Here is a 12,866-nt window from a genome sequence, read left to right as displayed (position 1 = left end):
TGGGTTCTGCAGGTGCAGCCCAGCCCGTCCATCAGGTTTCCCCACCTCACAGGTGTTTACCAGGAAGCTCCCACATGTTTCAGTGCAGGGATGAAACCAGCCCTGAAACAGCTGGGCACAAGGAGGGATGAGGCTCTCTTGGAACTGCTCTCAGAACAAAGGCACGGTGATCAGGACTCTGGGTTTAAGGTGAGTTTATTTTAGTGTTCCATAAAACCAAAAGTGTTCAAAAACAAACAGTACCTGGGCTAAAAGCAGAGAGTACAAACAGGGAACATGCATTGAGATCCTTCAGTAATAAAACAATGTATTTGATTCTTAAGGCCCTTGAGGATGCAAGATGCCAGTCCCTTCCCACCAAAGGAAGACTTTAACAATTATTGCCAATAAAAATGAGCTACAAGGCTTGGGTGATGCTTTTGGGCTCCACAGCTGCAGCCACCCAAAGGAGAGAAGAGCAATTGTTGGGGGCAAGAGCCACCCAACAGCCACAGCTGGAACCAGCTGAAAAAGGCTCCCCCAACCAGGGGAGGCCATTCCAAGTGTTAAGGCTCCATCTCTGCCAAGAGCACATATCATTTATTGCTTTGGTTCTGTGCAGTCACTCTTCCTAGCAGAAAAAAGTCTGAAATACAAGTTTATCAGTGAGGTATAGGATCCTCTGTCCAGAGATCCGCAGAGGCACGAGGAGGAAACAAATCAATCCTTCATCTTCCTCACTCAGAAGGCACGAGAGGCAGCAGCAGCTCCAGCAAAGCCAACCAGCACCACTCAGAATTAAAGCAGCACCACCACCAAGGTTTCAGACCCTTCATTCAGAGCAGGGAGGACAGGAAAAAAAAGAGAGAATGCCCTCACTGCTCAAATAACACTAAAATGAGATCAGAGTACCTGAAGTCTTGCAAGACTCAGCTCCTAAGGCTTGTTTGAGGTCAGGCTGCCCACGAGGGACAGCTCTGCCAGTAAAGCTCCAGACTTTGGTAGCAGGAATAAAAAATGTCATTAACAGCATTTTTTTGATTTTTCTAATAAATGTTTACATCTCCATGCAAATATATTAAACTGCTTCTCACACAAAAATACAGTATTTGAGATCTCCAGTAGTTTCTAGTGGTTTATGACAATTGTAAGCAGACTGCTCACAGGGTGAGAGTCCATCCAGCTGCTCAATAAAGTGCTTTGCTGTAGAAAACCTGAGTTAGAAACTCACCCCGAGCCAGGAGTGACGCAATAACCCAACAGTTTCCACAAGTAGGAGTGTTTGTTTCCATAGAATTAAGGCTGGAAAGCTTTAAGCTTTGGTCCTCATGAAGCTTTGGTCCCTTCCTTCCTGCTCTCTTGGTTTTCCAGCTTCCCTCTAAGACTTTTATGGACTCTCCCTACCCTGGTAAATCCCAGAGAAGCAAAAAAGCTTCTGATTTTTTGATCTTTCCCAAGAGCTGAGCAAACAAAGCCCCACGTGGTTCCCAGTGGGGGAAGCTGTGGTGGCTGCTCCCCAGCCATGAGCTGTTGCTGCTGTCTGACAGGGTGGGGAGAACACCCCTGAAGCACAGAGGGAGCTCTGGGCTGTCCAGCACAGCCTCAGCCACACAAGGGTTTGTGTGAGCAGCAAGGAACCAGAGCAGGGGAGCCCCAGTGCTCCCTCCCCTCTCTGCAATGACAACAAGAAGCACTTTCTGCAAAACTGCTCACCTTGGAAAGGTGTTCAAGGTCACCCCAGCTCCAGCAGCCAAAGCATTTCTGTGTCCTGAATGAATGTAAGAGGGAAATGGGCACAGAACTCCCACAGATGTGAGAGCCAGCCCTGCTCCAGGGCACAGAGCCTCCTGTGAACAACTTCCAGAGCAGAAACTTTGAGACACCAAGAGAAGAACTTGAGTTAAAATGTACCCTTGGCCCAATCCATTGATGCCATTCCTATGGCAGAAACGTACCAGGAACCTCAATGGCTCCTACTCCAGAAAACCTGTGAACTTTCCCTTGGGAATGTCCACTTGATGAGATGAAGTGAGATTTGGTCAGCTTATGGTCAACTTTCAGGGCAATAATTCCTTTTAAATTACAGCCCAGGCCTGAAGCTGGGACATCTTTGGACTTCTCCAGTGTAGGTAATTATTATTATTTTAAAAACAGTCAAATCCTCAAGCTCTACTGTACAAGAATTTATATTGCACTACAACTTCAGATGAGGGAAGAAAAGTAAATGATCTATCAAAGCTGCTAAAAAACAAAATAATTAAAAAAAAAATCTTCCTAAAGGATCATCAGTGCCTTGCTGGGAAGCAAAACACATCAAAAACCCTCCTCCTTCCCATCACAACCACCCTTTGGGTTAATGCCTGATCTTCCCAAATAATGGGAAGAAAACAAAAAATAAATATGATAAGGTGACTTCATTACAACACCTGATGGAGCTATTAATCAATCCCAGGGTTGCTCAAGGCAGAAACAGGAAAAAGGTCATTTTCTGTGAGAAGCACAACCAGCAGCACCTGCTGCAGAGCAGCTCCTCACCCTCCTCTGGGGGAATTGAGTCCTTGCTCACTGACACCCCAGATCCCTCACATCTTGCCAGCCTTCCTGCTCCCAGCCATGGGAACACGGAGGATGTTGGGGGTCTCCTCCATCACCCTGACCAGCAGGTTGTCGATGTAATCCTCGAGCTCCCGCACCTGCAGCTCCTTCCTGCTGATGGTGTCCTTCTGCCTGAGCACCAGCTGGATCAGCTCATCGTGGGTCAGCTGGGCATAGGCATAGGCAGGGTCTGAGGGATCATATTTCTGGGGAAGGGAGGGAGGGAGAGAAGGGTCAGAGCAGACACAGGACATTCCAAACCAGCAACACAACCACAGACCAGCACTGTGACAGCTGCTGCTAAACAACCTGCTAAAGCTTCAACCAGCTGCTCAAATGCACACTGGTAAAACCAAATTCAGGTTAAACAGCAAGAAATGCACACCCAAGCCTTTGCTGATTTTCCTATTTCTTTGAAAAGTCTGTTTTTAACCCTTAAGCAGCACTGAGAGCAGCCTCTGCTGATTCCTCCAGCTCCCAGAGCAGTGCCCAGGCAGGCAGTGTGAGCATTGAGGCTCCTCTGGGGCATCACACACAATTCAGGTGCAATCAGAACACCACAACACCCACTGCAAGTTTTCAACCCCCTTGAAACAGTTTGAGTCACTCAGCTCTCATCCTCTCCCCACACACCAGAAGGAGGCACTGCTGTTTTTTCAGCTCTAACTTCTCTATTTCCCCAAAGTACCCTGACAGACAATAAGGGGACCCAGGATTTTCTGGAATTTTTTCCTGCTGGCCAGGGATGCTCTCAGCCTTTTGGATTAGTGTGGCAAGTAAGCTGTGCCTCAAGCCTGGAGGTCTCTTTTGAGGCCAGGATTATGCTGAAAGCTCCTCTCAGCCCCACTGCTGATCCCAGTGCATGACTGTGCTCCAAGGAAGTGGCTGTGCCTGAGAACCTCCTCCACAAAATAGGAGCCCCAGCTCTATTATAGATCAGTCTGCAGGAAAATAAGAATTAAAGGACTGTTCCCATGCTTGGGGGCTGACCAAAAGGAAATAACTGGAATACAAACTCTTCAATTAAATCAAAGCTTGGGCAGTGAAAGTGCCACTCCATACCTTCACACTCATTTCCAGCAACTTTTCATTCATGGTGCTGATGACATTCAGGCTCTTGCTCTGAGGCTTGTTTGCCATGGCATTCATTGGCTTCACAGGATGGAGTCTGCAACAGGAAAAAAAGGTTCCTGTTGCTGAGGCAGAAGATGTAACAGCAGCATGACACAGATCTTTGACTAAGAAAAAATACAGCAAGAAATTGGGGACAATTCCCTCCCTGCTCTATCTCCTGAGAGAAAAGAGATTCAGCTTCAGGAAGACAAGGTATTTCTAAGCCACAGGGGTTTTGTAAGTATTTTTCAGCTCTCTACTATCTTTATTGACTTAAGGCATTGGAGATAAAGCAGCAGCAGGAAGGGAAATACATCCTGTGTGTCACGGAAGAAAAGCCAGGTCAGGCTACACGAGGAGACAGAACACAGGGCAGCTACTCTGATCCCTCAGGAACTGGTATTTCAGCCTGACTTTCCTAATCACAACATATTTGTGATCTTACAACATATCAAATACTTCTGCTGTCCTGTGACGAGAGTTAGGCCTTGTCCAGTCTGAACTGACACCACAAGCTGTGAGGAAGTGCTGTCATTATTCCCTGAGCAAGACTTAGAGCACCAGTTTTAACACAGGAAGAAAATTTTTCTTCTATTTCAGCAAATGCTGGCCCAGAGGTATCCTAGACACCAGGCAGAGTCTGCAGGTGAAGTGTCCAGGGCTGGCAGGTCAGTGACACCAGTCCCAGCTGCACCAGCTGTGGTGATCACTGAGCTTAGCCAGGAAGTGAAACATCCCCCTCTCCCAGGGTCCCCATTCTCCAGGTTTGAGCAAACAGCTCAGCCCCAGGCCAGTGGGATGCAGTGACTCCACTCCACCTGCACTTTCCCTAAGGGCTCCCCAAAGAGCTGTGCTGAGCAGCTGCTGCCCTTGGCACAGATCCTCCTGCAGCCAGCAGCAACCCCACACTGGGTGCCAGCAGCCAGACCCTGCCAAACCCAGGCGCCAGAGGAAGCCAGGGCAGTGCAGTCCTGGCCAGGTGCAGCAGCTGCAGGGACAGATCTGCACCCAGAGACCAAGCAAAGCTCACACCTGCACGAGGAACCTGCTGTGACCCCACACATCTCACCTGTGCTGGGCAGACACGGTTTCACCACCCCGTGGGGTTTGCTTAGGGAAGGTTTCAGAGGGTGAAACCCGTGCCTGAAGGAGTTTCTTCTTGCCCGAATTTCCCGCTTTATCTGCGAAGCCCTCGGCTGCTGGAGACTCTGCTCTACGACTTGGGGTGTCAGAGAGAAGGGAATGAGAGCAAGAGTAGGGCTGGCAAGGGCTTGACAGGGAGGAAGAGAAAGCAGAAGGCTCAGAGAAGTCACACTCTGCACACTCCTCAACACCTGCACTCCTTTCCAGCTCTTGTTTCTCAAAATGACTGTCACACTCCCTGGAATGAGACATCACACCTGAGCCTGAGGCAGCTCCCTGCACACAGACCCTGGGAGCCCCCACTGCAGCCACACTCCCTGGCTTCTGAACACCAGGAACAGCTCCTGCTCCTCCTCCTCCTGGAGCAGCCAGGACAGCAGAGCTATCAGAGAGCTCTCTTTGCTCTCCATGCAAAGGTGCCAAACCTCGGGGCTGCTCTCCATCCCCTAGAACACCTCTGCCACCTGCAGTGACCCCAGAGCTCTCCTGGCAGTCCCCCAGCAGCTCATCATCAGAGCCTCCCTCCGGGATCACGGGAAGAGCAGCCAGCACTGAGCCCCGGTCCCCAGGCACAGGAATGGCAGACTTGAGATCTGTGACACTGACAGGGAAATCATCATCACCTTCCTCTCCTGCAGGCCTGCCACTGCTGTTACCTCTGGGTGTCACTGCAGGGGTAACAGTCTCCAAGGAGCCACCCTGAGGGAGGCACCCACGAGCAGCTGATGAGAGCTGGGAACTCTCATCATTGGGTGGTGTGGATTTTACAGCATCTCCTGAAGGAGCATCAGCCCTCAGCTCAGCCTGGGAAGGCACTGAGGATTTCCACAGCAGCACAGCCACTCGTGGGGCTGGCTTTGGGGGGACAAGGATCTTGCTGCCAGCCCTCCCTGGATCCCCTTCCCCAGGGGACACCGTGCAGGCTCTCGGGCTTGGCTGGACTTGAGCAAGTGCCTCATTTCCAGCAGGTGGGGCTGCCTGGGGCTCTGACATGGGCACACACTCTGCCCACTGCTCTGCACCACGGGTCTCCTGCTCCTCCCTGAGCTCGCTCTCAGGGGACACAAAACCTCTGTCAGCCCTCGTGCAGGGCTCAGTGCTCACACCAGTGACCTCCAGGGCTGTTCCATCACTGCTCCAGATGGGATGTGTGCTGTCCCCAGAGTGCTCTGTCCCTGGGTCACCCCCTGCTCCCAGCTCACCCCCAAACCCTGCTCGCTCCCCTGCTGCCATCTGTAACCTCCCACTGGAATCCAGGTGCTGCTCTCCACCTTCCTGCCCACCCAAACCCACATCACCTGATGGGACACCCTGCCATTCCCCCAGGACAAAGGACACAGATTTCCCAGTGCCTGCCTTGCTGCTTTCCAAAGAATCCTCAGGCTGAAGCTGGGCAGAGCCACAGTGGGGCTCTGGAGCCAGCCCAGGGGGGCCAGAAGGGGGGTCAGACAAGGTGCCAAGAGGGTGTGGCACAGCTGTGACACCACTGGCTAAAGCCACATCCACAGAGCCCCCTGAAGCACCACGAGCAGGGTGTCCTGCAGAGGAACAGTCCTTCCCACCAGGCAGGCAGGCAGGGGAAGAAGCAGAGACAGCCTGGAAAGCTGGCACTGCCTGTCCCCCAGGCTGGGACACAAAGGGATTATTGCCATTGAAACCAGAGCCAGAGGGGACAGGAGGTGTGGCTGGGCCAGAGAGAACCCGGGAAGGCTCCGTGCCAGAGCCCTCAGGAGCCTGCCCCCAGCCAGCAGCAAAAGGATTATTGCCCCTAGCAGAGACCTGCCCAGGAAGAGGCACTTTGGGAACAGAGGCTGCAGGATGATGGGGTGAAGGGAAACAGGCTCTGGATGCCCTGTCCCACTCAGGAGCAAAAGGGTTCTTGTCATTCCAAAGCCCTGCAGCAACAGCAGGAGAAGTGAGAGAGGCAGGAGAACCGGTGGTGTTTTCAGAGTCTGGCCCTTGGACTGTCTGCCCCACTTTAGAAACAAAAGGATTATTTGCACTGCTGGCACGGTGCACAGAGAGGAAAGCAGGGAGGGGGGCAGGTGCAAGAGTAGGAAGCGTGGCTTTGGGTTCCTCCTCTGGAGACAGGCCCAGTCTGCAAAAAGGGACAAAAAACTCTCATGTCACTTGCAGATGCAACACGAGGCAGGAACAGAGAAGCTTTAGCACCAGCCTCCATCAGCTCTGCCACTGGAGATGAGCTATGCTCTAAGGAGACCTCAGAGAGAGGTCCCTGTGTCTGTGAGACTTTATATCCTTAAGTGCACCTTTACCAAGCACTGGGTGTTTGTCAGAACTCTTCTGCTGCACAGCTTGCTTTTGCTGCTTTAAGCACTGTCCCTTTGCACCCCAAGCAGGTTTATTAGTATGTAAAACACTGCACAGGCAAGGAACTTAAACTTGAGAAGCACTGAAAATGAGGAGTTAGGGGGAACACACAAAACACAGGCTCATTAGTAGGGCACACCTATATACATAAAACCTCAAGCACAATTTGTATATATACATATACAAAGGATTAAGGAGAAGAATTTCTGAAAAAGCCTTGTGTTCAAATCCACACCAAACCCCTCTGTGCTGCTGTGAACGATGCCAAAAGCAGAAGGGCTCAAGGCTACCCTCTGGAAAGCCACGGCCAAGTAGGGAAGAGGAAAGCAGAGATGTTAGAATGGGCATTTCAGACCCTGGGGAGGCTGCAGCCACACAGCTCAGACAGAGTTAGTTTGTGCAAGAGATCCAGCACGAAAATCACCCCTTCAGTACCTGCACAGGTGCCTGCACTAGAGAACCACTATTTCACCATCCCTTACAAGGAGCACCCCTACATACATCTCCTTTTCACACTGAGGAACAACCTGGAGTTGTTATTTGCTACCAAAGCATCCAACACCAGCATGAAACCCTCAGAGCAGCACCTGAGCCCAGGTGTGGCAGGACACAGCCCACTGCCCCCTGCCACCACCACTGCCCATCCTGCCCCTGCCAGCAGCTGGGACTCACCTGGGTTTCACAGCTTTGGTCTTGGCTGGAGCAGCCTTCTCAGGTTTCCGTTCCTCCTCGCAGGGGCTGAGCTGTTTGTTTGTGACAGCCTCCTCCACACAGGGAGCATCTCCTGACGGGCTCCCTCTGCCCAAATCCCCTGGGCCTTCAGGGCATTTGGCCTCCTCTTCACTCTTCTCTTCTGCACCTGCATTTTCCTCACTCTGCAGGGTTCTGTCAGGAACAATCTCAGCATCGCTGGTCTTCACTGTTTCCTTCTTCCCAGTGACCAGGGAGAGCAAGGCAGACTTTTTGGGCTCTGGTTTTTTGGTCTCTCTGGCAGCCTCGACGCTCGGTGGAATGCTGGTGTCCAGCTGCTCCTCATTGCTGAGCAGTTTGTACGAAGGCAAAGTCATGGATTTGAAGGTCTCCAAGGATGTGGACCCAGAGAAAGCCTGACCAGAAGAGGTTCTCCCCACCTCTTCAGGTGATTTAGTGGACCTGGAGGACAGGTTCTCCTCTGAAGCAAAGTGCTGCTTCCTCCTGAGGTGAGGAGAGGGGGAGGAGGCTGGAGTCTTGTCCTTCCTCGTGGTTTCTTCCATATAAACGTGGCTGCCATTGATGCACAGACTAGACTTGGACACGGGATCGTTTTTGGATTTAAGGCCACTGAACAAAGAGAGCCCATCCTTTTTGGTGTGGTTAGTGGTTCCTTGGGTTAGCTGCCTACTGTCCAAAAAGGCTGGTTTACGAGATCTGAACAGAGGAGAAGGAGCTGGCTTCTCTTCCAGAGCACTTTCAAAGGATCCTGAAAAAAAAAACAAAACAGGGAGAAATTCAAGATGCAAGAACAAAACAACATTTTCTATGGATTTGTTCAGAAAGAAGAATTTAACCAGTGCTGTGAAAAGTGTAAACAAGCCTTTGGGGAAGGTTTTGTGCCACCACTCACGCTCTGAGGCAGGAGAGGTCTCGGACTCCTCCTCATCCCACTGTGGCTGGAAGTCGCTGGGCCGCAGCCGAACCCTGGGGGTGAGGGGCTGCTGGGTGGGCAGCACTGACATGGACTGGGACAGGGATGTCTTGTGCAGGCCAGGCTTGGAGAACAGCGCTTTGAACTTGGATTTCTTCTTCTCCTTCTCGGCCGCCTCATCCTCGCTGTCAGCAGGGGAGTGGGAGGTGCTGGGGACAATCTCTGATGCTGTGTCTGAGAGGCCACTGCTCCTCTTGCCCTTGAGCTTCTCCTTGAGCTTCCCAAAGGGAGAGCGGGGCTTGTCCTTCATGGACAGGTCAAACATGCTGGCTGTCATGTTGCTCCTCATGAACTGGATGTCCACCTCGATCTCCCCTCTCTCCTTTTCCTTCTTCCCTGGCTTGGAGTGAAGCTTGTACCACCTGCAGCAAGGAGGCGATTTCTTTAACCACCAGTAATTGAGAACACATAAGGTGCTTGTGGTTGAAAAATCAAATCAGCCCACAGTGCAGGAAAAGAAAGCCTTTAATCTTATGGTGATGTCATGGTCACGGCCCCAGGTGCCAAGGAAAACATTCCTTATCTTAAACAGAAAGTTATTAAGATTTGGTTTAAAACCCAGACTGGGAAGGGTTAAGAAAAAGGAGAAAAAACCAGAAGCACAACATGGAATTCCTGTGTTTCAGCTCAGCCACTCTCCTCTGCCCTTTCATCTCCCCTCCTGACACTGGCAGGGGCCATGGCTTTGAAGTGGAACGGAGCAGCAGCCTCAGAGCTGCACACAGTCCCACGCCCTCATACCTTTCATTCCAGCTCCTTAATGCCTCTTAAGCCAAGGAACCCTAATCAACAGCAGAGAGCCAACCCCAGCCTCACAGAGGCTACAAACCACGGGGGATTTCCACTCACCCCTCCAGGCTCGTGACTGGCACGCACCAGGAAGGGCATTGCTCTCCCTCCCCAACATAGCTCCCAGCTCCATGTGGGCAGTGCCCAGGGCATCCCAAACCACAATCCCACCACCCACAACCACCCCTCCCTGACACTCAAACCACACTGGAGCCAGCAAAGAGAATTATCAGCACTCCACACCAGAATGCTTTTGTTTGTTGATGGGACCGCAGAACTCCCCACCCCACAGAACCCATAGCAAAGGCTGCCTGGAAACTGCTTTGTTTCCTCCTCCTCACCAGCTGCAATGGCAAAATAAAGGAAGCAAACGGAGCATTCAAATGTGCCCTGCCATCTAATTTGCACTTCAACCTCCACAGGCATTCTGGAAGCAACAAAAGAGAAAAGGAAAAGGTGACTTGCTCCAGAGAAAATTCAAAACTAATGGGGATAACCAAAGGAGATGGATTCAAGAATCTGCTACAGACAATTCAGAGGGAAATGAGGAAGAAATTCTTCCCTCTGAGGGTGGTGAGGTCCTGATCCAGGAGAAGCTGTGCCTGTCCTGTCCCTCAAAGAGTTCAAGGCCAGGTTTGAAGCAATGGTCCAGTGGAAGTTGTCCCTGCCCAGGGAAGGGGGTGGAACAAGATGGGCTTTAAGGTCCATTCTGGGATTCTGTGATTCGAAACAAACACTTGAGCGACAGGCAGGTGCTCCAGCCTGGGGTTAGGAGGCACCCAGGGATGGGGCTGTATCAGGAGACCGAGGCTTTGCAGGGAATCACAACCCCTCTGCCTTTCACACAAGCCAGCACTGGGCACTTTTGTTCCCAGCCCGTGGTTTCTAGGAGCATCCTGTGCTCACAGGGCTTCAGTGCCACAATTGATCCCGTGCAAACACCGTGTTCAGCAAAGGCAGCTCAGCTCCAGCTGAAAGCAGCACCCCTGGGAGAGGCTGGAAGGAAATCATGGGCTGACAACCCCCCAAACCACTAAAAATCTTATTAGTGGCATTTATCATGTTAGTGAGCACCTGTCAATCAACGTGCATCTATTTTCCAAATAAAACTAGCTCTTTATGGCTGCACATCACCGTGGCAGCAAGAACAAAACAGGCTTCAAAGAGGAAACCAAGGGCTGGAAACAACTGAAAACATGAGAAATTTCCCCAGGAGTACCCAAGCTGTATTTTCATTTTTTTCTCCCCCTCAATTTTCCTTGGCCCAGACACAAAGGAATGCGCCCAGGAGCCCGAGGCATGGGCAGCTCTGCTGACCAAGGGGCTGTGCAGTGTAAACACAGCAGTGTCTGACACAGCCTTAATGAACTCACAGCCTAATTAGGCCTTGACAAGTGGGACGGCTCCATCGGGGCTCAGGTGAGCCAGGGAGGAAGGTGACTCACCAGCACATTACAAGGCTGCTGACTCCCAGTAAAACCCTCCCGGGAGCCACCCCTGGGTTTCACCTTCCCCGTGCTTGTGTTCAAAGCAGGAGGGTGACACAGAGCTGGCCCTGGCTGGGTCCTGCTGACAGCAGCGGGGTCAGTCTGTGGAACGTGGAATTATCCACCCTGACACGCGTTGTTGGTTAGGAAAAACAAATAAATGGCTGTTGTTGGTTCCCTGCTGGAAGGAGGCAGCGTTCTGAGGGCATCAGGTTTCGGGATATCAGGCTGGCTGCTTCCTCTGGACAGTGTCAGTGCTCGGAAACGTTTAAAAATCAAACCCAAGCCCAGGCAGGACTGGCTGGGAAAGGTTTCTCTGGGCCCCCAGCTATGGGGGCTCACCCCTCACCAGGAGGGACCCCCACCATGGGCAGTTATGGGGCTTCAGGGGTCCCTGTGGGGAACTGGAGCCCCCCACTCCTCTGGGGCACAGGGTGACCCCCAGTCTGCAGGACACACAGATTCCCACGGGGGTCTCCCACCGGATCCACACACGCCTGAGGTGCACAGGGCTTTCCAGGAGGAACAGGGCATCCCATGGGGAGCTGGAGCTCCTCACAGCTCTTCACCCCCTTGGAGAGCATAGAGGCACCCCTCATCTTCCTCCCCAACCCCTGTGGGGCACAGAAACCCCCTCATCCTTCTCCCTGACCTCTGTGGGGCTCAGAGACCCCCAAAACCTCTTCCCCATCCTCCATAAAACCTAGAACAGCCACTCCATCCTTCTCCCCAGCCCCTGTGGGACACAGTATCCCTGGCATCCGTCTCCCTGGCCCCCGTGGGACTGAGATCCCCCCCAAATCCTCCTCCCCATCCTCTGTAAGACCTGGAGCCACCACTCCATCATTCTCCCCGGTTCCCATAGGACACAGAATCCCTGGCATCCCTCTCCCTGGCCCCCGTGGGACTGAGATCCCCCCCAAAACCTCATCCCCGTCCTCTGTAGGACCTGGAGCAGCCACTCCATCCTTCCCCTCAGCCCCCGCAGGACACAGAACCCCCGGCATCCCCCTCGCTGCGGGCCCCCACGGCTCTCCCGACCCTCGGACCCCTGCCCCACACACCTGGTGTGCCTGGGCCCGCCGCGCTCCCTCAGCGCCGCCAGCTCCACCTCGGCGCGGCCCAGGAACTTGTCGGCGCCGGCCAGGGCCCGGTGCAGCACGGTGAGGCGCAGCGGGGCGGCCCGGGCCGGCAGCTCGAACGTGGCCTCCTCCCGCCACAGCGGCTCGCCGCGGCAGCGCTCGGCCACCGAGGTGCGGAACTTGTCGCGGCCCAGAGCCATCACCGCGTAGGCGTCGCTGCCGCCCGCCGCCGCCTTGGCGCGCAGCCCCCGCGCCCGCAGCACCGTCACCCGCACGTGGGTGGGCGCCCAGCCCGCGGCCGAGCCCGCCATGGCAGCGGCGGCAGCGGGAGCGGGCCGGGAATGGGAACGGGACGGGAGCGGCGGGTGCGGCCCGCCCGGCCCAGCACCGCCCCTCTCGCGAGAGCGCGGGGAGGCGGGGCCTGGGGGCGGGGCCTGGTGTGCGCAGGTGTGCACAGGTGTGTATGTACATGTGTGTATGTGCAGGTATGTATGTACAGGTGTGCACAGGTGTGTGTGTACAGGTGCGCACAGGTGTTTGTGTAGGTGTGCACGGGGTGTATATACAGGTATGTACAGGTGTATGCGTATGGATATGCGCAGGTGTGTATGTACAGGTGTATATCTACAGGTGTGTGCACAGGTGTGTATGTACAGGTGTGTG

At 53.4% G+C, this 12,866-nt stretch overlaps 1 protein-coding gene across 2 annotated transcripts; it reads right to left on the bottom strand.

Annotated features, from left to right (window-relative positions):
* Positions 1–177: 177 nt before the first annotated feature.
* RAB11FIP1 (RAB11 family interacting protein 1) lies at positions 178–12,595 on the bottom strand. Of its 2 annotated transcripts, XM_056508773.1 has the most exons (6): positions 12,186–12,562; positions 8,765–9,207; positions 7,834–8,620; positions 4,757–6,928; positions 3,637–3,742; positions 178–2,780 (listed from the first exon to the last, which is right to left on the bottom strand). In XM_056508773.1, exons 1-6 carry the CDS (start codon positions 12,512–12,514, stop codon positions 2,562–2,564), a joined length of 4,056 nt encoding a protein of 1,351 aa, XP_056364748.1. In that variant the 5' UTR covers positions 12,515–12,562; the 3' UTR covers positions 178–2,561. The 2 variants fall into 2 exon arrangements, with proteins under 2 accessions (XP_056364748.1, XP_056364749.1); XM_056508774.1 differs by lacking the exon at positions 4,757–6,928 and having other exon boundaries at positions 12,186–12,595.
* Positions 12,596–12,866: the final 271 nt, after the last annotated feature.

Source organism: Oenanthe melanoleuca, chromosome 22 (assembly GCF_029582105.1).
Source record: "Oenanthe melanoleuca isolate GR-GAL-2019-014 chromosome 22, OMel1.0, whole genome shotgun sequence".
Classification (NCBI taxonomy): domain Eukaryota; kingdom Metazoa; phylum Chordata; class Aves; order Passeriformes; family Muscicapidae; genus Oenanthe; species Oenanthe melanoleuca.
The sequence above is the reverse complement of the archived record's forward strand: the minus strand, read 5'-3'. Positions and strand labels throughout refer to the sequence as shown.